The sequence below is a fragment of the Meleagris gallopavo genome, chromosome 1, assembly GCF_000146605.3.
Source record: "Meleagris gallopavo isolate NT-WF06-2002-E0010 breed Aviagen turkey brand Nicholas breeding stock chromosome 1, Turkey_5.1, whole genome shotgun sequence".
NCBI lineage: Eukaryota > Metazoa > Chordata > Aves > Galliformes > Phasianidae > Meleagris > Meleagris gallopavo.
Genome location: NC_015011.2, coordinates 7864975 through 7892038, shown reverse-complemented (window position 1 = coordinate 7892038; position 27064 = coordinate 7864975). Strand labels below are relative to the sequence as shown.

The following is a 27064-nucleotide window of genomic DNA, read 5'->3' as shown; positions in this document are numbered from 1 at the left end:
AACAGAATTTTATAAGGAGAGAGAATGTGAAATTGATAGTGGATCGGCCTTACCACAACGCTGAGATGAGAAGCGCAGGCAGAGAAGCGCAGGCGAGAAGCGCAGGCAGAGAAGCGCAAGCGAAGCAGCGCAGGCAAAGAAGCGCAAGCGAAGCAGCGCAGGCAAAGAAGAGAGCATCAGGTGACCTTGCCGGGAGTTATATCTCCTCGTTGACCGCAAAGCCCCCTGGGGAAACGTAGCTGCTCTTCTCCTCTGGACAGGCACCCGGAACTTGAGCATCAGCAGTCAAACCCCCAGTGCATTGCATGATGTTATGATGTGGAATACCGATAATGAAAAATCATGAAACCATGACACTCAGTTTGGCAGCAGGTAGCCCTCCAAAACTTTGTGGGTTGTTGGTTTCTTTCACTGCTTCCCTTGCGGAAAAGATCCCAGGAGTCTGTAAGATCAATTAGAAACACAGAAAAGAAACCAGTCCTCTTCATATGCTGCAGATGCTGGCAGCGTTGAGTTTAGCTCACCTGTGCTTTTCACCTTATGCTGGACTCTCTCTAGAAGTTCCCTGTCTTTCTTGAGCTGAGGAGCCCAGAAATGAACACAGTATTCCAGATGTGGCCTCACCGGCTCAGAGTAGAGGGAGAGGATCACCTTCCTCTACCTGCTGGCCAAGTTCTTTTTAATGCACCCCAGGTACCATAGGTCACAAGGGCACACTGCTAGCTCATGGCCAACCTGTTGTCCACCAGGACACCCAGGTCCTTCTCTGCAGAGCCAAAACCTTTGACATGCCAAAATCTTGGGAAAATCAATTTGTCAGTAGTATCACCAATGATTATGTGAATATCATCATTGTTTCTGCTATCTGAAATGTAAACTGAGTCCAGTTGTCAGAGATGGCAGGATTCTGGTCAACTTGCTGTAATGGATTAGGAGGACATGTTGTTGATAAATCTGGTTTTCAGAGGTCGCTATCAGTAAATATCTGTATAATACTTTGAAAGATTCATATTTGTAGGAAACTTTCTACTCAGTTCCCATTAGTCTCAGATCTTGGTACTGCATGCTGAACTGGAGTTCTTCTGCACTCTGTTTCCCAACAGGACATCACGAAACAAAGCCCATCAAGGGGTATAGGGGGATTCAAGTTGCCTGCCAATGTGTTTGGCCACAACTCAGCCTGACTGATCTGATTCCTTTCCTTGCCAGCCAGATGAGTCAAGAGGGTTGGAAGCTGCACACTTTCTTGCCTGAACTAATATGTGGTTTTCTGGTAGTGTTTGTGGACTGATTTGTGGGCATAGCACCAATCAAATCCCAAAGCTTTGCCCTGCTCTTGGTTAGAAGATTTTCCTTGAGCTACAGAAGTTTTGTGCTGTTATCACAACATCTTGGTTCTGTTCTTACTAAAGCTACTGATTTTTCCATGTCATTCCAAGTTAAGCTTTGAAATTGCACTGTAGCTACACCTGGTGATTGGACATACTTCCAGAGAAGCATGAGGTTTTTGTGAGCTAGGTCAAGTGCTCAGCCGTGGCTGGAGACAGCAAGTTAAACACTCTAGCTTTTGCTCAGTCTCTCTACTGCAGTACTCATAGCATCTCATACTTCCCACTGTATCATACCAAATAGTGAGTTTCGTTTCTAAACAAGCCAGTTTCTTCTATCACCACACTAAAAAGTCCCTGACACAGAACTGAGGCCTCAGCAGTTGCAGGAACTTTGTATTCCCTTGCATAGACCACCAATGAATAGTGCTACCAATGAATAGTGCATGGCAAAGGATTCTCCTTTTTTCCAGGAGTCCCATTAAGTTCCTGGTGGCCACCTCTGTCAGACCATTCTGGCTCTATTGGCAGTCCAGCTCCAGTGTCCCTCCTGTAGGAGACAGTGGGTTTGATTTTTGAGTGGTCCTGTGTGGAGCCAAGAATTGGATTTGATGGTCCTTGTGGGTCCCTTACAAGTTGGGACAGTTTATGATTCTGTCTGTGTTGCCTTCTTTGGCACTTCAGTCGTCCAATTGGAATGAAGACCCAGGAGAGGCTCAAGAAGGCTCAGAAAGGACATTCATTTCAGTTTTATCCATTAAGCACTGTGAAGGCTTTACTGAGAATGCATTGCATTGCAAAAGTGAAATATTTCAAAGACTTCCTGCTGATTTTTGTTTGGGAGGGGTCATTAGGAAGTGAAGGGACTTCTGCCAAATTTTGTTATGACTCCAAATCACGGGAGTTTGCCAAAGAAAATGTCACTTCACTGGTTATATTTTACAATTGCAAAACAATTACTCCCCACAACAACCTTGTTGTGATAAATAGCTGTTTGTTTGTGGGAAATTTCAGTGAAAAGAAAAAAATTCTTCCTGAGACACAAAACCAGAGAGAAATGTCACTGTACACAATTAATATTAACTACAGCAGAAAGCAGGTGCTAAGACTCTGCCATAAGGAGAAACCCCCAACAGTGCTGTGATGCCACCAAACCAATCTAACTGAAAACCAACCAAGTCACCAAATCTTAGCCCAGCAGGAGGTGCTTCCTTGGTAAGGAGCCATCATTCCCTACTACACCATCGTTTGCCTGCCTCACTGAGTGTGAGATCTGGTGCCATCTGGGAAATCCCCACTGGTGTGACTTGGCCATGTTCCCTAGACAGCTAAGGCAACCAAAGCCAAGGAGTCCTCAGCACAGAGCCACGTACACTGGAACACACTGTCCCACTCGCTGTGTTTGTTTTACGGGATTAGGAACATGCTTAAACCCAAGTGCATGTTGGAAACAACGTTTCACACGCAATGCAGTCTGGTTTGGAGGGAACTAGCAATGTTTCTATGATTAAATGAAAATAATTGGGGTTAAATGGGGAGGAAAATGAAATTTCCTAGCAATTACTTAGATTTATTGTAAGAATGAGTGACATATCTTGTCAGTTTTATCTACTCTCCATAGTTTTCCTTGTATGTTTTTTTCTCCCCTTTTAGAAATTAGTTTGGGCTTCTTTGCCTCATTAATGAGAGATTACCTAGCTTGGCAAGAAGACTTGTGTATAGGCCTTACTGATGTGGCTCTGAACCACCAATGTGCTCTTCTCCTCCAAAAAGCTCTTCTCCTAAGCCCAAACAGAATAACATATGGAATTAATTCTCTTCTCAGTGGTTTTGGTGTTGAGAATCAGAGAAAGCTGCTAATGTTGCCTGCTGTCCATAAAGTCTTTACTATATGATTATCCCATCTATGGTAGCTTGTGATTTATGAGAAAATAACTCAGCTTATTTAATGCGCTTTGTTCTATAAATATCTACTTTTTAAAAAAAATTTAAAAAGCAGACAAACAAACAAACAAAAACAGAGATTAGTTCTTCCTGTTGTAATATATGAGGGCATAAAGTGCTTTTTGGATGCAGAGAAGTACAAAATTTTAACCAGTGACTGAAAAAGTGCAACATGATGGTGGTGATGATGCCAAGAAGAAAATCCTAAGATTTCCTCTGCCTGTTATCCTCTGTCATTCTTCTCTCCCAGTTCATCTCTTTGTTTCTTGCAGTCCTGGCAAGTACAGTTGCTCATCATAGAGTAATAAAGGCTGGAAAAGACCACTGAGATCAGCTAGTCCAACCATCAACCCACCACTACCATGCCCACTAGCCCATGTACCTCAGCGTGCCATATCTACATGTTACTGGAACATCTCCAGGGATGGTGAATCCATCACTCCCCTTTACTCTCCTCCTAAGGATTTCCACCCCTTCAACCACTTCTCTAATTGCAACTGAATGTTCAGCCAATGTTTTCGTAGAATGATACAGTGTGAATTCTCTATCTTCATTTAAGGCTGATCCAACAGATGGACTGTATCTAATGATACTGGGTGGCTGAACCTGGTATCATTAAATACTCTTTAATATGGGCTCTTTAGTATGGACATAGTGCATCTCATTTCATGTGAAAAAACATGAACATTTTTCTTGTCCTTTTAAATCACTTGCATTGTGTTTCATTTATTTTTGTTGTCAGTCATCCAGTATCACCCAGCTAATTCTGTATTTCATTACTGTTGCTACTCATTTGCTCTGTGGCCTCTTGAAAACTCAGCACAAACTCTCCTGAAACTCTGGCAGCCTTCAAGCCATTGATGTATTTACAAAAGCAAATGTTGCTCATTTGTAGAGCATCTCTGAACTTCTGAGGAGTGTGTGCCTCATTTGGTGTTGTTTCTATCCAATTTTTTTCCTCGCCTGAGCAGAGCTGGAACTGGTGGAGGCACTGTCCCTGGAGATGTTCAAGAAACATGTGGATGTGGCACTCAGGGACATGGTCAATGGGCATAGTGGGGATGGGTTGATGGCTGGACTGGATGATCTTAGAGGCCCATTTTTATTCCCCAAGATGTTTTACTGGATTTCCATACCATCCCTTTACACCTTGCTTAAGCTTGCCAACCACCTCTGCATTTCTGCCCTCTCACCAGCATCACCTGGGTAGCTCTTTAACATGGACATCACTAAACTGTGCCCTTTGCGGTAATTTGGAAAATGGTATGAATTTGTGCCTCTTTTGTGGGTTTTGAGATTAACTGGTCCCCAAAACAGCTTAAAACTGGGTCTAAAAATTAGTGTCTCTGTCAAGCTGTATATGATGTACCAAACTAGGTGGAAATAACATGAATTTTCCTTCATACTCATGTTTCCTGCCTGTACAGCCTTCTTGGCTACTCTCTGCATACTGTCACCATCAGGGGCAGGTAATCAAAGTGACACTTGAAAGATATTTTTATTCGGGCTTGGCATCTCCTGTTACTTGTTGAGAGGGTTATCTTCTGGTCTGATCTGATCGCCAGTTCTTATCTCTGGAAATGACCCAAATCCCACAGGGCGCACCCTTCTTCGGTTTGCTGTTTGAAGGAGACATTTTGATTTATGTTTGGATTTTGCATTTGGGGATTTTCTTTTTGCTTTCTTTACAAAGCAACAAAATTCTCACAAAACTGATAAGAAAAACAAAATGGTTTACTTTTTTTTTTTTTCCAGCTAGAGTGAAAATAGGATGGAGATTTCAGTCTTTTCATCAATAAAAAAAATAATCAGCCAAATGAGAATGTTTTCAACACTATGTTTGGGAAAACTGTAAAAATAGTGAAGATGTAAGTATATTAACTGTGCTTTCTCAGCTTTATAAAAACATTTATAAAACATGAATGAATAACGGGCAATACTTTTATTAACAAACAACAAAACCCACAAGCTTTTAATACCTATACCAGGAAAAAAACAGTTAACTTATTCAAACAGCAGTGTAGAAACCAGAAACAAACAAACCAACAAAATTAGATACTTTCCTATGAATTTACATTTTAGAGTTAAAATCTCTTGATGGCTTCTAGGGAAGCCTTATGTCAGTTGTAGTTCTCAGGAAACAGCATTGCTGACTACAGCATAAAACAACTTAAATTGTGCTGATTTGGTAGGCAAAGCCTTTGAAGCTTGTGGAGGAGTCAGAATCTTAAGAAATGCCAATATTATTTCAAGGGGGGAGTAGGGAAGGGAAAGCTCTATTTCCAAAAGGAGCAAGTCTGGAAGGTAATTAAACTCAGCAGCATCCTAAAAGCCTATGCAAGTCTTAACTTCTGAGCTTAGCTTGGACTGAAGCTCATGGCTGAAAGCTGATATGGGCTTTTCCTAAATGTGTGGATAGTTAAAGCATGGTCCAACAGAGCTGCAGCCTGGATATACTCTATTTTTAATCTCTGAGAATCAGCATGAAGACCGTGCAGTGATCTGGCAAAGCCTGGAGAGTTAGGAGCAGAATGGTGGTTTCCATATTGTTATTTCTGAGGACCTTACCTCTATATTAAAGTTCATCTGGATTGGTCTATCATGTATAAGTCAGGTTTAGCCCTGGTAAATTGTCAGTATTGCCTGATGCTAAGCAAGGACTCTCTGTTGAAAAGCATGAGACATATCTACTCCTGAGGCTCATGCTTGGGGAAAGAAAAACTATTTTGATAAGGGAAGGAAGACACAGAAACTCTTCTTTCATTTTCTATTCCTTATGCCCTGTTATGAAGGAAGGTTGTTTAACTACCATGACCAAAGACATCCTCTGGTACATTAACATAGCTGAAAAATATTTTCGTTGTGGTTGCTGAGCCTTAACCTATGATGCTTCAACAGAATTCAGTTTTGTAAATGTCTAATAAAGAACATGATGGACTTTTCTAATGAGATAACCAAGAAATGGGATTTGCTTCATATTTTAAGAAATTAGACTATATCAAATGTGTAATAAAAATATTTTCTATAGGATTTTAGAATATATACATATATAAACTACCTTAATTTTTAATGCCCTGTTGATATTGATGTGATCTCTACAGTATCTAAGCGTAACTAAATGAGGCTGCCCAGCAACCTCCTTTATACCTCAAACAGTGATTACAAAACTTGAAGCCTTGTCCACACTGTAAGTTAAACCTGCGTGAAAACAGGATCTGAAATCATCCATCAGACCTGATCCAGCACCCACTAACTCTAGGCTAAATCCATTCCTGATGGTAGGAGCTGGATTAGGTCCTAGACACAGACTCAGATTGATGGCTCTCCAGCTCCATTGGCTGAGCAATACTAAAGTCACCTGAAGGAGTTACTACGACTCTTAAGGCATGTCCTGATAAAATGAAAAATATTAGATTTTTCTTTTTCTTTTTTTTTTTAGAATATTAAGAAATACTTTGACACAGTCTTAAGGCAGTTTGGGCACATTTGCATTTCATTTTGAATAAGGGCCCAAACTGACTATGCGTCCTGGACATAGCCTGTGCTCATAAACAGAATATAGTCTTTAGTCAAGCTTAAGGCACGATGAAGGGGATCATGATGGAGCAAGGAGCATTTATGCCTGCATCCTTCCTGCAGCATTCATCTCTGTACATCCACTTGTTCGCCCAGTCCACGTAGAAAAGGTAAGCAAGCATCAGATCTCTAGAACTGCTCCCATGTCACGTGCCTGACAGAACTTCCATCACACCCACCCCACCACAGGGGTGTTGACAGAGGCAGGGGGAAGAGGACCAAGAAGCACAATGTGCTTTATATTATAACCTGGCCCTATGTCTACCCAGAACACCATGGACTTGGTTTTGGGCCGTTCCTCCAATACCCAGACAAATCCAGTTTGCATTCCTGTTTAATCTAGCACTGTGTCTAGAGCAAGTTCAGATTCATTTTCCATGCAAGGTTTGAAGCAGTGTAGACAAGGTGTAAGGGCCAGATCCTGATCTAACGCAGGCAAAATTTGCCATTATCATTGGCCTGAGCTCTTACCCTTGCATTATACTTTAAGGTAGGTAGCATGTGAGTTCTCCTGCTTTAAAGAGTTAATGTAGGGAATCTGACCACCAGCAGAGGCAAGTTTCTCACTGAGCTTTCGGTTCATCAGCTCCATGTGCCTGGTATTTTTCCTAGCTTGCCGGAGAGACCTCTTGACCTTCTTCACCCGGTCTCGCAGCTGTTTGTTGCGTTTCTCCAACGTTGCCACTTTCTGCTGCAGCTTCTTCACTCTGTCCTCCTCCTCAAACAGGGCTTTCTGGACCGAGGAGCACATGAGCTGAGCGGACATAAGAAATGAAATAGGAACAGATGAGCTTTACACAAAAGCTTATTCAAGTAAGGGTTTACTCAGGTGTTCCCCAAAGGACTTCACAACTCTTCAAAAGTACAACAGCTTTTTTGAAATTCTACTGGCTTTTTTTATGCCCCTTCTACTAAAAGCTTTGCTTTCACTTCTGTGTTCAGCTAAGATGCAAAATTGTAGATTTTAATGACACTAATTGTTCACAATGACTTTTTGGAGCTGCTTTGAAAGACTTGTTGAGCTCGTTGAAGTTAAGTTGAATTTATGGAGGAAGGTTGACCTATTCATTATCTGAAACTGGAGTTCAAAAGCCTAGATAGGCTTTCTCTGGCAGAACATTTGGAACTGACAGAGAATCTAAGCAAACAAGTATATCCTCTGTGTGGTGATGAAGAACTGCATGTTTCTTTCTACCTTTCTTTGTAGTAGTTTCAACTGAAAGAGAGGGGGGGAGTCCACTTTGATGACTAAAAGTTCATTTGCTTTGGAAAACCCCAGCAGCAAAAACCATGGTTGGTCAACAGAGCAACTGCTTCCAGTAGCCATAAGCTCATGTTTCCTGTACAAAAGCACCACAGGGCTTTGCTGAAAGGGCAGTGCTTACTCTGACTACCCTCTCACCAGGAATCTTTTATAAATGCACACTAGGAAGACTGTAAGTTCACAGATGAAGACCAGAAATTGCACTAAAGAGGGGAGAGTTTGATTTTGATCACAGCTCATTCCAAGAGCTGTTTGAAAACAGCTGGCACCTCTTGGCTGTCGTGTTTGCCAAACCCTTGCAAAGCTTCAAGTAGAACTTATCTTGAATTTAAATCCCTATACAGGAGACCATTGTGTGGACAAGATGTTTGCAGGAGGAAATTTCACTTCCTGAGGGACTTGTTGCATTTCTCATTGTGTGCTGGTGGACAGGCATGTACTGATAGCTATATCACAGAGTCCTGTAAATTCATGCACTTGAAGTGTGCCATTGTTTGAACTCAATCACATCTACCTGGGCTGGTTGCTGAGGAAATGGCAACGTCTGGTAGCTGACATCAGGAATAGCATTAGCCTCACTCTAGAAGCACTCCCAAACCACTGAGGTTTGTCCCCTGTCAGCAGAGGCTGGGCAGTTGTGCAGAGATACAAGAAACTTCTCACTAACTATTAGAAAGCCGGACAGCTTATTTGCTTACACCATTCCTTTTCCAGATCTTCACTCTCCAGCCTGAAGACAATGATTTAATGTTTAAATTACCTGGAGATGTCCAAAGAGAACACTGGAGCAACACACATATAAAAACTAAGACCCACACAACTTTGCCTGCCAACAGAGCAAGCAATAGGTAGAGCCTCACAAATAACAATGTCTAATAGGATGCCTACCTGAAATTACAGGACAACTAGCTAAGAAATGAACTCCTTTGGTCCTTCTATGTGTGGAAAAACAAGAAGGCGAGGTCCACACATTCTCACCAGCTGGTTGCAAACAGTGTTTTTTAGAGGCTCTGCAGTCAGGATCGTGTAGAAATGTGAGTGCTGTCCTACCTCTGCTGCTGCTGCCAGAGCTGCAGTTCACATGGGTGCACTCAAGTTATTTTTAAACTGTTAGATCTGATGCTGAGAACTGTGTAAATCTGACAGGCTGGAGCTCAGTCCAGCCAGTGTAATTAACCAGGAATAAATAGGTAAGGAGTAAGCCAGCCCTTGGTTCATGTTGCTACTCGAAACTTTTTGTTGACTGCCAGCTGAGATATCCCCACTTTGGGCAGTCCTTCCTATCGAGCATATCTATAAAGAGGAATTTCACACCCCATTTTGTCCAGTCTCACGAGTCCATAAATGTGCAGAGTTTGCACTGATGAACATCAAGATCAAGCTTTAATCCAAAAGCATTGCTAAAACTACTAAGAACTGACTTTCTTTTTCTAGGAACGATTCATGCTCCCATTCCCCACGGCAGCTTAGCATGCCAAGTACACTAGAGAGTTTTTTTCTTCTTTTTTTTTTTTTTTTTTGACATCACATTTAAAAGATACTGAAATCTTCATCCAGCAAGCTAAGTGACTTGAGAATTAGCAGCAGAGAGTTAAGCAGTAAATCTGAACTCTGTACTTAACAAAGTATATATGCCCATAGACCTGGGAAGTGGAATGAAGACAGTTCTTCAGACAAATCTGTGAATTATTTTTCAAGATTTCCTTCAGAAGTTACATTATGAGAGGACCTACAGAAGATTTGTTTGTTCTGGACATCTCTATTTGTATATTCCACAGTTGGGTCAGCAAGCCATCCTTAGTGGTATTTAAACAAATCCAGAGCAGTACAAGAAGATGTAGCAAAAAAGGTAGCACAAAAAGATCTACACTAATCCTTAGGATTTAGCCCAGACAGCATACAGCTGTGAAACCACAAATTACATATATTCAAGCATTTGTCTGAAACATCCTGTCACAAATACACCTGGTCTTAAGTTTCACCACATCTAGATGATTTACACAGTCAGTCTATCTGCCAAACAAATCAGCACTGCATTACATCAAACTAATTTTTGGAGTGTCACATTACAGGCATGTGAGCCCTTTACTAGATAGTCTGAATTGACACATTTAGGAATTTCTGTCTGATTGACAGACACACACATCTGCCTTCTGTAAGCGTCATTAGAATGAAGAGTGGATGGGAAAACTTCCACAGACAAAGGCATGATGGTAGTGTTCATCCAACACAATTCGTCCATACATGGCTGGAACCAATGTTGCAGAGCTCAAGTCACTCAAAACAGCAGTGGTACCCAAGTTTTGGCCATCATCTACTGAAGGAAGAGAAGTTGAGATATAGCCAGCTTCTAATGCATACTACCAACGGGTTGCACTGCTAAAGAGCACTGGAGAGCCATTTAGGACAAGAGATAAAAGACTTTAAATTGCACCGGGGGAGATTCATATTGAATATGAGGAAAATATCTCAGAAAGAGTGGTGAGACATTGGAACAGGCGGCCTAGGAAAGTGGTGGAGTAACCATCCCTCAAAGTGTTCAGGAAAAGTGTAAATGTGGCACTGAGGTACATGGGTTAGTGGGCATGGTGAGTTGGGTTGGCATTTGGACTAGATGATCATAGTGGTCTTCTTCAATATTAATGACTATGATTATGGAGAAGTCTTTCATTTGAAGTCTTCTAAAAATATCTTTCACGTCAGACAGAGTTTTTGGACGTGGATATCTATTGTGTTTCATCAGCCAAGATGGGAACATCTTTAAATGCATGTCTGTAAGACCTGATCTCCCCTGCAGGAACAGGACATTTCTTTAAAAGACCAAGGGATAAGTCACTTTGGTTTCTTGTCCCCATAATTTTTTCAGGACCCACACTGCTGACTGTGCTTGTGCTACCATGGGATGCTCCCTCAGCACCCCAGACCAAGCATCACCCTAACACAACCTGTTGGGAGCATCCAATGGAGACACAGCCTAAAAGCTGAGATTGGGAAGCAGTCTTTCTGCTGTGCTGCCAAGCCTCCTGCACCCCAGCAGTTCATCACAACCCAACACTGCTCTCCTCTCTCTCTCCCCTTCTGTAAATCTGTCCTGCAGCAAAGGTAAAAGCTGTCTGAATTTGCTGCACATTGCCTCACTGCTCTGTGCTTTACCACTGTTAATGTTATATAGAACATCTTAAACTGAAACCTTATGCAACTTGAAGCGCGTTCCTCCAGCTCTATTAATCTCAGCACAGCCATAATTCATGCATTCTCTCAAGAGGGGCTTTGAAGCCAAACATAGCTCTTTATTTTTCTTTAACTCCACCAGGATTTATTTCCCCAAGCCCTTCTGTGCGCTCAGCAAGACAAGCTCTTGGTGAAACTAGCAGGGACATGACACAGCTCAGGCAGGCAAACCTTGTCTCTCCTGGCAGGAGCACTTCCCTTTGAGCCATACCCTGCCATCGCCAAATTTCAGACTGTGAGCATCACTTTCTCCTTCTGTTTGGCCTCTTTGGGCAGGTTCAATGGGAGCAAGCAAGCTGGATGGACAGAGAGATGATGTGGTGAGGGGTAGGAGGAGGGATCTGGCAGCCCTCTCCCAGATGGGGTTTGGGATGGAGTCACTTAACCTCCAGTTACTGGGGCTTTTCAGCCAAGACTAACACTCCTGCTGAAGTGTGGAAAAGCCCTTGTCAGCACTGTTAAACCATCGTGTTGGGGAAGCTTGGTTAAACTTCCACTGCTTGCTGCAAGACTGCACCTTTCAGAGGTTCTGAAACAGGGTCTGAGGGCAAATCCAGCAGCACTGTCATTAGTGGGAATGAACTGCTGTTCCCTTCCATTGCTCTGTACATACACCGGGGTACATATGACCTGGATAGAAAAAGAAATGGTGGTCCCTGTTCTTCTAAGGATAACTGGATCAGCATTTCTGCATGATGGACATGATTTACTGGACATGGTGGTAATGAACTGATGGTTGGACTAGATGATATTAGTGGTCTTTTCCAACCTTAATGATGCTATGATTCTATTTACTGTGGGAAGTATAAGGCTTGTGGCATAAGCTATCAGTTCATTCAAACTATCAGAAGCAGAGATTCAGTGGGATAGGAAGCACTGTCTGCAGAGGCCTCTGCCAGCCTACAGCCACCACGACATCACAGAATCACAGAATCACAGAATTGTAGGGGTTGGAAGGGACCTCTAGAGATCATCGAGACCAACCCCCCTGCCAAAGCAGGTTCCCTACACCAGGTCGCACAGGTAGGCGTCCAGGCGAGACTTGAATATCTCCAGAGAAGGAGACTCCACAACCTCCCTGGGCAGCCTGTTCCAGTGCTCCGTCACCCAATGTTTTGGCACTGCAAACAATGTCTTTCTTTCCCATTCCACTGCTCGCTAAAGGCAAATTTTCACTTTAAACCTCTAATAGGCAGCCAGTCAGGACATGTAACCTCAACATTCCCAATCATCAATGGAGACAAATGGCCATGTCAAAAGGGAGACTTCTAGCCTGACTTAGACACTTACCTTGAGAGGCCCACTTTCTGGGACCCTTTCCATTGCCTAGATAACTTGCACAGACTGAAATGGATTGCATCCAGAAATCCATGAAATGGTAGCTGGCATCACTATCTACCCAGGGGAAGCTGCAATGGCAGCATAAGGATATTTGGAGGTTGGAGGAACTTGTCCTGGAAACAGAAGTAATCCCATATTCTCTAATCAGGGGACTGTTAAAGTAGCCTTGTTGGTTCTGATCTGCATCAAGCTGCTGCTTGGTGGAAAACCACCTGAAGAATCACTCAAGGGCCTGCTGGGGCAGCTCTTGGCCTATGTTTTGGCAGGTCTCTTGGCTGACGCTGTGCCCTGACATTCCCCTGAGCAGATGACCATGGACCATCTCCCTGGAAAATGTGATGGTATTTACAAGCTGTGACGTAAAACTTGACTGCCAGCAGCTCCACCAAGGCACCAACTCAGCACACAGGATGGTTAATTTACTGGGAAGATTGTTTTTCAGAAGGAAAAACACCCTCAATCTATTCTTTTCCTTCAGAGCTTTTTTTAAACAATGACCTTAAGCTGAACAACAGATTTTTCAAAGATCCTTCCCCACAATGAAGCACTTTGAAAAACCAGACCTTCCTCTCTGGCAAGGTGTCTGAATATCTGGTGGCTCTCATCTGCAGTGGGTATGGCAAGCATCCATTTTAAAACCTTGCCCTTCAAACTTGGAGTCCTTGACTCTCTGCAGCCAGATTAGGATGGTTTTGGAGGACACAGGGGGGATAGGAGGCCCTTTAGGGATAATGAAAATACTTTCAGCCCTGAAGATACCTAGATAGAGGTCTCTAGCTCCAAAACCACACACAGCATCGCCTGGGCTCTGCCTTCCCTGGATAAAGTGAGTCCTGAAGCCTGGGATTCTGCTAAGGGGGAAGATGTGAAGATACCAGGTGACAGCCTGACCCAGTCCCTTCTGATGGGATGGAGGATGATGGTAGAAATGTGACTTCATGATACTTGCCTTGATCACTGTCAGCACCCAGGAAAGAACCAACTGAATTATTCCTTGTATTTGCAAAGGAAAGAGGAGATGCCTTAAAGAGGAGAGAAACCACACAAATCAAGAAGACAGGAAAGGAAAAAAAAAGATGCAGGGTATGAGCCAGGCTGCCTACCACAGGCATCTCACTGGTGCCAAGTGAGCAGGTAAGTCAGTCCTGACAGCAAATCCTTAAATTCCCTGCACAGCCAGTAGGAGACAGGGTCTCTAGGAAGAGAAAAAGACGTAATGAGGGCAAGATCTCACCTTGGGACACCAAGCCCCTTCCCTCTCCTTGCTGAACACAGGCAGCTGTGTGGGTGAGAGATGCGCACCAGGAGCCAGACGGCTGCTTTTTCCAGTTGCTCTGAGGTGGAAGGACTGCACACTTGTCTTGTTTCCTTTGAAAGCATTCCTCTCAGCAATTTGCCCTAAATGCCACAGGAATGCAGTGGTGGATCTGGGAGGGGAGCGGCCAAGTTCCACATCTAAGCAGTTTAGCAGGAGCAGCCATCCTCCTCCTTGCTTCTCTGGAGATGCAGAAGTAAGGGCTGGGTGTTGGGCTCAGTGCTTGGTGCTCGGTCCCACCATACTTTGTGCTTCCTGCATTACCAGCATCCCTCCCAGCTCAAGGCTGGGCTGCACTTGGGTGGAGGAGGGCATGGGGAGGGGAGGATCTCATAGCCACCCCAGGGGTCCATGTCTTTGCCCAGAGAGGTGTGGGTTTTTTTTGCCCAGAGATGTTGTGGATGCCCCATCCTTGGAGGCATTCAAGGCCAGGCTGGATTTGGCTGTGGGCAGCCTAGTCTAGTGATTGGCGACCCTGCACATAGCAGGGAGGTTGAAACTAGATGATCATTGTGATCCTTTTCAACCCAGGCCATTCTATGATTCTTGATTTCCACAGTGGTGGTTCCGCCTCGACAGCCTCTTTGCTGAGACCTGTGTCCCTTCTCCATTAAAAGTACCCTGAGTGGGCGGTGAAATAACTAACTATGGGGACAAGTGTATGGAAAGGCAGAGGACGGCCACGCCACTGCTCCTGGCTCTCCCCATTCCATCACAGGAATTACACACACAGAGGACAAACCAGCTCTAAGACTTTGCAGCACATCTACAATCCAAGGCAAAGCAGCAGCTGCTCTGGTTCCTTCTGAGCACTGTCACAAGTAGGACATATTCCTGATATTTCCTGTTCCTGGGGAATGCCGTGCATTAGTTATTAGTCGACTAGTTATAAGCAAATGACACTGAATTTAAAAGTGCAGTACCCAGCTCAACCTTGCTGAGCTTAAAGGAAAACTATGTGAAGACAAGATTAAGTCATGTTTTTATTAAGGAAGTAAACACATCTTTTCTCTGCTGCTGCAAGCAATTTAGATGCTGAGAATGAGTGAGTTTGTAGGTCTGCCTCACAAGCTGTGCTGCTTCATGGGTTTCTGCATTTTGCTCAGCCTGAATTCTGATAACAACTGAGCTGTTGCTTTTTTTTTCCCAGTCATTTTTATCTCAGAGTTAGCATTGGAGTTTCAGTTGGGCTTCAAAACTCTCAAAGAGGCTATTTTTCTTTAGCTTGTACAAAAACATTCCACTTCCATAGATATCAAAGTTTCCAAAACTCGCAATCCACTTTAATTTCTAACTCAGCTTTTCCCCACAAGGTATTATTACTGTCACAATGAAGCTAATTAACTCTGATATGCCTATAACTACTTTGCCAACATACCTTACCTCAAGCGTATTGTTCCCTAATTGAAAGTTGCTGTGTGACCATGTCTATACCTAACCTTGTTTTGCTTGGCATGTATTTCAATAGGATTAGGTCACCATTCCCCCTACATATACACACAGTGAGTTAATTAAATATCAAGGAAAGGATACAACTGGCAAGACCCAGAAACAAAATTGATTGTGTCTTTCTCCCTGACTGATGAGAACACAAGGAAACAGGACACGGCTGATCAGAGTGCATGGCAGCTTATGCACTGCTTATTGCTATTGAAATGTCTGTGTTGGTTTTTGAATGAGCTCACCTCTGCCCCATGCTACAATAGCTCCTGGGAAGTTAATTTAATGGTCCTGTTAAATGTGCACCCTTATTTAACAGGAAAACACTGAGGGAAGTATGATATTTTCAAATATAGCATCCCTTGAAGCATCACGGAATCATTAAAAGTGGAAAACACCACTAAGGTCCTCTACTCCAACTTCCAACTCAATCCCACTCAACCCGAACCTCCGCTGGTGCAACTTAAGGCCATTACCTTTCATTCTATCACAAGTTACCTGCAACTCTAGATGCAGCTTAAGCTAAGAACCAGCATCAATTGGTGCAGAAACCAAGTTATCCTCATCAATATTCATTCGGATGAGGATTGTATTTGTTTAGACCAACATTACACCGGATTCGGAGTGTTTGCTTTAAGCATGACTTACTTCAGAGCAATGTATTACAGTCTGTAGGAGTTCTCTGGAGGCCCCAGCAGAGGTGTTCAATGATTTGGAGTGGTAGGTGCTGCCTAGATGTCTATAAGCTCATGTTTAGACTAACCACTGCTGTCCACAGTATGAAAGAATGGGAGATATGAGTGGTAGCAGGATTGGGGTGACTGAACCAAGAGCCTGTGTCTCTGCAGATCAGCTGTGCCTGCAATCCCACAAAAGCTCAAGAGCCATGCGATTGCAGAATCATAGAATTGAATTTGAAGGGATTCTTAAAGGACATCTCTCACAGCTCCCCTGCAGTGAACAAGGACACCTACAGTTAGATCAGTTTGCTTGGAGCCCCATGCAGATTGATCTTGAATGTCTCCAGAGATGGGGCATCCACACACTTCTCTGGACAGCACACTTCAATACCTCACTACCCTTATTTTAAAAAACCTTTTCCTTATATCCAGTCTAAATCTCTCCTCTTTTAGTCTAAAACTATTTCCATTTGTGAGCAATGAGGTGAGAGAAAACAGAGGCTGAGCAATGTGGAAAGGTTGGCTGAGGTCACAAAGACTTCAAAACCCCCTGTGGTTGTATAACAGCAATCTGTTATACAACCAACAGGTTCAGAGCATGGATGTTGAGTGCCTATATCCTCTATGCTGAGAAGTCAGAGCAGCTGGAGTCTCCCAGCCCCTCTACTTCCCCATCCCTGGACTTATTATTCCCAGCCACCACATACATAAACTTTTGCTCCTATATCACTTCTGAGGCCAAATGGAGAGAGAGAAGCAGAGCAAATCCCAGCAGGGGCGTATGCAAATGCTCAAAGTGTGCGTATAATGCATTTAGTGACATCTCTTGTACAGTCACAGAAGCAGGGACATTTGCTTTAAGTGGTGTCCACATCTCTTCCTATCACATATATCATACTTTGGGCAAGTTTTATGTACAGGAGGAAAACCCATGCTGAGAAAGGCAAATGTTTAAAGTAACGCAACATCTATAAAAGTCATGTTTCCCTATAAATCCCTCCACTCCGGATGTTTTGGCTTCATACTTCACATAAGCTGCTGCAGCTGAGTTGCCTCTACAAACAGATAGGATTTCCTTGGCCACAGGCTCAGATGGAAACTCTGCATGCACTGCTGCTGCAGGAAAACTTCTGGATTTTGAAGAGCGAAAGTAGGTGCCCTGAGGCAACCTGCCCTCCTCTAATGCCTCTGGGAAGCCAGGGTTTCCTTATCACTCCTGAACAGACAGAGGAAAGGCCATAGAAATTTTACTTAATTTGTCACATCCACTTGGGTATAGGGAAGCAGGAGGGGTTAAAAGGACACACTCCAACCTCTATTTGGCTGGATTTGGTGCATCTCTTCAGAGAGTCTTTGCATCACCCTATTTAATGCATCTAACCTATATCCTGAGTAGGAAACATTGGTTTTATGGGTTGTTTTGACAGCCTGGAGAAAAAAGAAATTCCTCTGGAGAATGAGTCAGAACAACTAATTCAGAGAAGGAAAGTGAGCACTAGAAATAGTGTGGATAAAGCTCAGTGTGATGCTTATGCAAACAGCTGGAGATGCCCCTGCCATGGCAGGAGCAGCACAGAGGCTCTACCAAAGCCTTTCCCAGTAAGCATGGAGATATGTGAAACCTTAGTAGAATCAAGAGCAATGGAACTGAAATCAGCCTGGATGAAGGACAGACACTTGATGAGAGACATCTGCATCTGCAGAAAGCCACGCTCCTGAGCTATGCCATGAACTCAACCCAACCTGGAGACCTCAGCAAGAAGCTGGTGGCTGTGCTCCTCCTAAGCCAGAAGAGAATCATAGAATTATAAAGGCTGAGAAAGTCCCCCATCAAGATCATGTAGTCCAACCATCAACCCATCACCCATGCCTACTAAAGATGGGCATGCTCACTGGAGGTGACAGAGCAAGAGGTGACAAAATGTGTAGGCAAAGCAGAGAACAGGGCTTGTTTTTAATTCAGGGCACAGGTTCCCAGAGAGGTGAAGTGGAAAAGCTTCAGTGAGGGTGGGGAGACCAAAGAAAAAGGCATGGCAAAACAAATATCTACAATCTGCAGGTGCTCTCTGGCTAGCATCAGCATGCTGAGAGAGAAGCTGAGGAGGCAAAATGCTGGGGAGACTAATCAGCAGCTTCAAATAACAAACTGAGGGCACTAACATCTGTTTGATGAGGTTGCTGTTCTCTGATAGAACCGTCCTGCTGTCCTCGGCTCCGAGTGCTGCGTGGGCTATAAATCCTGAGTGGCTTCAACCTGAATACAATACATGGGCAGCAGACTGCTCTGAGCATGGCAGAGTTCGATAAAAAGGTTCTGGGGTGCCATATTTCAGGGATCACCCTCCTGCCTGTCTGAGTTTAAATGGCCCCAAGCATTCAGGGAATTAATTTCTACTTTCCATAGAAGTCAAAGGCTGCTGCTTCACTCCAGTATAACCCCTCCAATAGGGTCCTGCTTCTGAACCAGCATTTCGATTCTCCCTAGAAATGCTGGGTCATGCAAACAAAGGGTCATATTTAATGATTCAAGTCTCTCTCTACAGCTTTGCTATGCTTTATATACACACAGAAATATCTGCTGGGCAACTTATTGCCTTCTACAGGGAAAAGCTTTTCACACAGGATGGCTTACAATGTCCATAGAAAATAAGGTCTCCAAATAAGGGTGAGTCTTCCAGTGCACATAAGCCTGCAGCTCTCATCCCAGCCTGATTTTGAGAGGTGATGAAGGAGGCAGAGCTGCTCAAGTGACAGCCATAGCAGCTCTGGACACTTTGTCCCCAGGCTGATGAGTGCCATGTGGTGAACTCTAAGAAGAACCTAAATTGGAAGGCATTCACTCAGCTGCTGGTTCATGTAACAACGGTGGCTCTCAGCTGTTTAATCCTAAATTAATAAGTGTGTTGGAGGGGGATAATTACACAGCACTGCACAATGAGCGCACAGTGACACCTCTGAGCTTAAAAAGAGAAATATGTTCAGTCACAACCCCGTTTTCTTCTTGGCTTTTTTGTGAATAATTGCCTCGTGATCTGCAAATTCTGGTAAGATCCTACTGTCATGTGCTCTTACCTGTAAAGTCTGCTTTATTATTGACTAAATATTTATGGGTAGGTATCAAGAGTGTCTCTGTAAGTCTGTACTACCATTTGCATGCGTGCTTTTCTAACAGTTTGAAGATCCTGTAGATATTTATTTTATTTTTATTACAGTTCTCTGACACTCAAGTTAAATATGCTTCACCAGTTTTGTATTGCACCTCATTAGCAATAACAAGAGCCAGGACCTGGACAGTCCCAAATAGTAGATGAGATTGTTGAGGCACTGGCACAGTCTTCCCAGGAGGTGTTCAAGGTCCATCCCTGGAGGTGTTTCAAGGTCAGGTGGGATGGAACATCATCATGGGGCCCTGGGCAACCTGATCTAGTGCCTAAGATGGCAACCCTGCCTGTGGCATGGGGTTGGATAGATGATCTCTGAAGTCCATTCCAGCTCAAGCCATTCGTGATACTGATGCTATGATGCTATGATTCTATGATTCTATGACTCTATGACTCTATGAACTGAATTGCCTCCCACCCCTCCGGCAGTAGCAGCTTATAACATCTGCACCAGAAACCATCCATACAAAACCGTACGAACTGCCTGACATCACAGTAATAATAGAGAACAACAACAACAACAACAATTGCACTGTGAAGAAATCCAGACCTGGACTCCAGTCTACTGTCTAAACTAGCACACTTCTGTTGTCTTTTGGCAATGGTAATTTTGGAACAGCAAAACAGCAATTATTTTGAGCTGCGTTATCTGAACAGCTTGTTCTCATTAAGCAACACACACACTTCACACCTAATCAAAGCAGGCAGATAAAACGAGTGTCCTAATCAGCGGAAAGGAACTGGATGTCTCCTTTACAGAAAGGGCAATATTCAGTTAATGGAAAAGCAAGAACTAGTTTCCCCGTGCTTCATTTCCTCTCTCTAAAAGGGATAACAGGAAATATGTCATTTCGAGAGTTTTCTGAGCTGATATATTCAAAAATTAGGAAAGTCGATATTCAGAGTTTGGATGGTGCAAGAATGGAAGAAATAGGGGAGCCAAGACCTGTGGTCAGATTCTTCAGTTTCATGGAGAGTGATCTCAGTGCTTCCCTGTGCAAATTCAGAGGTTGAGGCTAGAACACACAGTTTTCCATGAATGGTAATGCTGTGCATTGTCTGCCATGGTATTCCTGCCTCCAGCAATCTGGAAACTCATTTTCCAGGAAGGATCCTGCAGAAATTGCCCAATGTTGGAGCGTATGATGGGTGAGTTTTCAATAACTAGAAGTTTATTCAATCAAAGTTTATAATACAAAATCTGCATCTCAGTGATGTCATGGATTAAGGCATATAAAGTCACATTATCCAAGAAGAGGAAAGTAGAGGGTATGAATGTTTGGGTCAGACAGGTTAGTGGCATCCAGGGGATTTGGTGTGTTCTGTATCACTTTTGAGATAGACAAGAGGAATTCTCAGAGATGGGAAGATCACGGATCCTACTCAAAATGGGGACACTTTTGGAAATCTGCCTACACGTCTCAATTGCCAAGAGTTTGCTCTACATCTTATTTAAAGACAAAGGTAATCTTGTTAAATGTTCTGAAACTTTATTCTCTGCTGAAGAGAGGAGAATGGGATGTAGATGATCATACATAGGGCTGTGCTCTCAGAGGTTTATAACGCTGGATAGAGGAATCTATGTGGCATTAAATAATGATTTTGCTGTTTCTATCTGTCTTGGAGGGCAAGCATACACCTGATCAAGTGAATGAAAGTGGAGTGGTGTTGTACACATGCCTGATAAATTACAAAGGACAGAAAACATTTAATTCCATGTAAAAACACCCTCTTGGGGCCATGTATTTGTTGGCTAAGCACTGTCAGATAATTATCTGTCATCTAGATGGGACAACTGTGTCCTCTGCTAGGTGTGTGGTCACTGACACATCGGCATTGGAAAGGCATAGGCATGTTCATGCTTCTTCTTGACTCCAGAGATACCTGGTGGAGGATGCTTGCAGATGGCTGGGTGTTATAGCCCCAAGACCAAAATTTTCAAGCATGACCAAAGGAACAACTCCCAGCAATAGCTCTCATTAGGATATGGATGAATAAACTAACGTCCTTTTAGTCCATGTTGATCAACAGGGACAAAACAGGTGCAAGCATTTGGGCACTAACATGCCAATGGTCCCACCTCTTCTGTACTTACATGCCAACACAACATCAGAAAAGCAAGCTGACAAATACAGAAGGGATTTTTATAGAAAGGACAGGAAATATTTTTTTTCATTCACTGGCTGCGACAGAAATTAATGGGAATTTGAGCTGGTGTGGGAGAGAATAACAAAATTGAGCACTGTAGGGATTGTTAGAGACCCTTTCCTACAGGTATTCGAGGCCTCTTTCCATCAATTAGATGTGATTTAGGCATAATACATGCAAACTGCAGCACAAGCTCAGCTGGAAAGGCTGGATGACAAATTTGTTTAATCTGATTCCAATATATACAGATCTCCCAATTCTGCCTTGGTCTGTTTAATGTTGTTAATAAACACATATTATTGTGCTGATATTCAGCACCTACAGGTCTAATGGCAGCTGATGTTATTGAAAGAAAACACAAATGTGATCTACTCTGCTCACTCAGTATATCTATAAGCCATTTTAAGTGAAGAAGCACGATAATAATATATTTTTTTAAATTGCATAATTTTGAGTCTTTTTCCTTCCATCCACTCCCCACCCCAGAGATTCTGCTACTTACCAACATTTCTTTATTTAGTCCTTTCCTAAAATAACCTTCTTCCACTGAGAAATTTGCAAGTGTTTGGGAAGGGGAGGAGTTGTTTGCTGTTGTATTGGAGGGAGAGAAGGGAAATTATTTCCTGGCTGAGATTTATGTGTCAAGTTTTAGCTTGCAGCCAGACTTTTTATCCAAGTTATAAAATCTGAAGATGATTCCAACTCTCCTCCTCACTGACTTTTATGAAGTAATTCCTGATATGTGTCAAAATAAAAGAAGGCTTTGCACTGTAGAGACTTGCAATGGAAATGAGACCTACCTTTGCAAAGAAGCAAAGGGCAGGAAAAGATGTCACTCTAGAAGGAGCTGGTCATCAGAAGGAAGGAGCTCAACTGCAGGTTACTAAAAACTGGTCAATGCATTTTCAAATCCATGAGCAAGAGAGAGGAAGCACACAATTCTTGCACTTGTCAGTGGATAAAATGAAGATGAGCTTGGTTGAGGCATCAGAATAGTTGGAAACTTCCATAAATACCACAAAGAGGCTCTTGATCTGCTGAGACTATACTACTCATCTCCAGGTGTTTTGATCCTTCAAGCAAAAGGATACTGAGCCATGGGCATTGCTGTGCTCCCCCTTCCTTTCTGTCACATTTGCCACACCAGACCAGGCCAGATCATGCTAGGACAGTGAGGTGACCATAGCAGTCATCAATGGTCTGATTCAGAAGGAAGAGCACAGAGGTTGCAGAGATGAGTAACCACATCTACTTGTGTTGAACTCACTGAGAAGAGGTTAGGACTGTTGGCTATATCCATACTAGTAAGCTGGAGCAAAGCTTCAGTAAGCTGGGAAAGCTTCATTAAAGAGTAGCCCTCACAATCAATGCAGTGCAATGCAGCAGCTGCCTGCTTGCCTCCTATCCTTCCCAATGGGCCTGATCCAACCTCTCAAGGTCTCAGGGCAGAGCTCAGATGCAGATGGGAGGTGGTGATGAATGTGCAACCACTCCAACCCACACAGCTCTGGGATTGTGTAATCCAATTGTAACACAGAAATAGAAGCTGGAATCTTCCCAAAGAGCCAACTACTACAGGAGCTTACTGAGTTTCTCTTACTTTCACTGAAAAGCTCAAGAAAAGAAGACGGCTAGCTGGGCTCTAAAATAACTCACCGTAATTTCCCTCTACTCCCCACCCTGCAAATCCTTATGGTGCTGACATATATGCTCTCCCAAACTCCCACATTTTTTAAGAACAGTTCAACCAAGTGCTGGGAGAAAGCAAATCCCGTGAAGCCACCTTGGCTGTATTTAAATGCCTTCTGGAAAGATCTTAATGCAAGACAGACGTTGACAATATGTTTGCACTTGTAACTAAGCTCTGGCTACACTTGAGCTTGGCTTTAACAAGCTTTCCCCAAAATACCACACATGAAATACAGGCAAAGAGACGAGGATGTTGGTTTCAGAGTTATGTGTCACGGAAGGCAGATGTCTAAAAGCTAGTAGATATGAGGATTTCCATACTTGCTCCCATCTCTACTATCTACTATCCACACCTAAAAGCCTGTTTAGAGTTGTTTTCATACTCCAGTTGTGAAGTGGGTCTCTTAGAAACAGCAAGGACACAATCTGTAGGACCATTGTGAGGTGTACAGCATTCAATAAAAGCCACACATGCTCAGCTTTGCTTAGAAATACCAAGGAATGTAGTTTGCCCCCACCTTCTGTTTTGTGTGAGGGTCTGGTAAATGGCAGATCAGAATTGATGCTCTGCTATAGACTCAAGGCAATGAGTCCAAGTCTTGTCAACATGACCAGGTAACAGTTTGGATAAGGTGACAGAAAGGAGATGAAAGCAATGTGATAGTGGACAAATAAACTGCCATTAGTCCAACAGCCACATGACAATTTACATTTACCTTTTGAAGTCAGTTGTATTATTGTTGGATAGGTGAAAGCCCATGCCTTGAGTAAAGACTATTGAAAATGCAGGCCACAACTCTGTACAAGCTTTTGATTGCTGAAGGAAAGTTTTCTAGACATTTCAAAGCTTTGGTATTCAAAGGCCTTTTCAGACTCTTAAAATAAAACTGATGTATTTGTAACAAAAGTCAAGAAACGAGAAAATTATAGGGATAATCCAACATGAACAGCACTTGATTCAATTGCTGAGCTGAACCCAGAAGTCCAGTCTCATTCTTGGGTTTGCAGCCAGTCTTGTGCCCTTTTCATTGAACAAATCCAAACCTACATCTACTCCAGACAGTGATGGAAGAAAAGCTCATACAGTAGTGTTTCTCCTTTATTGCTTTATCTTACCAAAGTATATCAATATCCTAAGCTAACAAAGCCAGTTTTATCAAAAAATTTGGAAAAAGGCTTTAGATTTCAAAATCATTTTTTTCTTTATTTTGATACTGTGAGTCATACCTCATGAGGTCTACACAAAATCACACATAGAAGAGGAAAACTGAAAGATCCCTCAAATAAAAAGATGGGTAAATATCTTCCCATATCAGCTCACCTCGATGTTAAATAGCAACAGTAATGATAAATCAGCAGTTCTGAGATGAGTTTTGAATCATGGTCTGTGGATGGTGCACAATGAATGCAAATGCAGCTTGCTTGGACTTCAGAATTCCCCATTAAGAAACAATGAAGTTACAGTAAGGGCCACAACAAAGCGTGTCTGTAGAAACTGCAGCTGGGCACTCAGTTTTCAGTGTGTGTATGTTACACATTAAACCCCTCTAGGCACAAATAATTCACACACAGCATCTGCAAGGCCTGAAAAAGTTCAGGGGAAAAGGAACACAGATGGAAGAAAGCCATTGCTCAGCTCTGACAAATTACAATCAATTCCCTGTTACAGATTTTCCATGTCACTGAGGACAATGTGGTGTTATGGGGCACTTTCACTCCTCGTCATCAGCAGTAAAACCTTCCTGAAGGCTACCTCAAAAATCCCTCCCTGGATTTCCATAAGAAGCCTAAAAATTCCCCACAGCAGCTGTGAGCAGATGTTCCTCCAACTTCTCTTCTGTCGGCTGCTGGACACCACTGAGAACAGGGCCAGGCCTGCAGGACCCACGTGATGCATGGCTGCGTCCCTGGCTGGTGGCAGGTCAGCAACGTGCAGCAGACCTCTGGCTCCTTTCTGCTCCTTGTTTAAACTTCACAGTGCTAGTTGAGTGGAAGCAGTTTTCTGGATGCTTTCCCATTTCCTTAATAGTTCAACAAACAGTACTAAGATCATGGAAGGGCTCAGCATGCATGTTTAAGGGAACCCAGGCTTCACAAGTACTACTTGGCCATCACTGCTATGATGGAGATGCATTGGCCTTTGCTTTTCCCCAGTTTTTAAAGCTGCTCTACAGAGTGTTTTATTGCATTTGATGGGGAGCTTTAAAAGGCTCCTGTTCTAAAGTGGTTTTAGAAGACAGCCTCCATAAAGCAATGCTTTTCCTCACTCTGACTCTTCAGCTATTGTTGAACTTGGTAAAACTGTGCAATGGGCAACTTCCAATCTTGCTTTCAGGGCTGCTTGTTCATTCCTGTATGAGGAGTATGAGGTTTCCCATCGCTGAAATGGACAAAAATCATTAAGAATGGGCTTTGCAGCAAGAATATTGAATGCTCCATCACATCATGCATGGCCCCAAAAAACACACTTTATGTTAACCAGTCTAGAAAATATTTGAGAAATAACATTTTGAAAGGTCAGGTCCAGTATTGCCCAATAAGAGATGTAGACTGGATATAAGGAAAAAGTTTTTTATGCTAAGAGCAGTGAAGCACTGGCACAGGTTGTCCAGAGAGGTGGTGGATGCCCCATCCCTGGAGACACTCAAGGTCAGGCTGGACAGAGCTCTGAGCAACCTGATCTAGCTGTGGTGTCCCTGTTCATTGCAGGAGAGTTGGACCAGATGACCTTTAAGGGTCCCTTCCAACTCTAACGATTCTAAGATTCTACGATTCTAAGAGCAACAAAAATCAATCTTGATCAGAACAGATTAGCTTATACAATTGAGCCTGTGATCTGATTTCCTGTACAAAATTGTCCAAGGACATCACTTATGCTCACTGAATGACCTCAGAAAATATACGTATCTCTCCTAGAAAAAATATCCAACCCCTTTTCACTGGTGGGGAATTCATCGTGACCCTTGGCAAAGTAAAGAAAAGATTAATTATTTACTTTGGTTTTAAAATGCTTTCAAGTTGGGTTACATATACATATATTGCTACCAATTTCCAGTTGCAGATTAAAAAAAAAAAGAGAGGTCTAAAGCAGAACACTTCTGATTTGATTTCCGAGTCCGGAAATCCTCTCTGTAATTGCAGTCTCCCAGGTAAGTCCTACACTCCCACCCACACTACATCCAGGTGTTTAAGGAGGTGCTGCTTTCCTTTCCCGAGAAATGCGGTGGCCTCCAGCAATCCCTAATTAGCACCTTGCTGATCCACGAAGCACTGAACATCACTTGCTTCTCTATCGCTCGACTCTGCAACCAATAATTACATTTTTGTCAGGCTGCCAAGATGCTCACACACACCTGCACGCTGCCCACACAGTCCTTACAAAGAGATTTATAATAATTAATTGTAACATTCCTATCACAAATCTCTTATCCCACTTCCAGCAGTGGCATGCAAGTCTGACGACAGGCATGTCTGACTTCTCCCGCTTGTTTACCAAGTTCAAGTCAGTTAAGATTGTCTTCTCTCTGTATCCTTTGATGCTCTGATTCATTTTTTTTCCCCCGACATCTTAATTTACACCTAGGTGCTTTTTTCTTCTTTTTCTGTTTTCTTCTAGTTATTTGTTCGGGTCTTCCTGACTAGTCTAGACAGCCCTACCACTTGCAATTTTCCCAAGATGGATGCTTGCCAAATTGCACGTCTCTCCTCCCACAGAAAGTGGGCCAAGTTTCACAAAAGCAAACCTCTTCCCACAGCTAATAGTTGTCTTCCAGAGCTGAAGAGGTGAGAACTGAAGGCTTTGTAAGGCATTCATCACCTCCAGGACTCCTCCCACTTCCCAAAGGTATCTAATGTCCATGCAGCATCCCTCATGCTGGTATTCCTGCTCTCTCTCTACTTTATGCTCACCACAGAACATCTCAAGCCGCTAATGCAGATGAGCACTG

The 27064-nt window shown here is 43.1% G+C and overlaps 1 protein-coding gene across 1 annotated transcript in view; it reads right to left on the bottom strand.

The window, feature by feature from the left end:
* Nucleotides 1-5620: 5620 nt before the first annotated feature.
* The window catches only part of CCDC3 (coiled-coil domain containing 3), a gene marked incomplete at its 5' end in the record, with an annotated part of 39065 nt that continues 17621 nt past the window's right edge, over nucleotides 5621-27064 (bottom strand). The window contains one exon of the mRNA XM_010718271.3: nucleotides 5621-7602. Coding sequence (XP_010716573.1) covers nucleotides 7327-7602 — 276 coding nt within the window. The remainder of the gene's footprint in view (nucleotides 7603-27064) is intronic.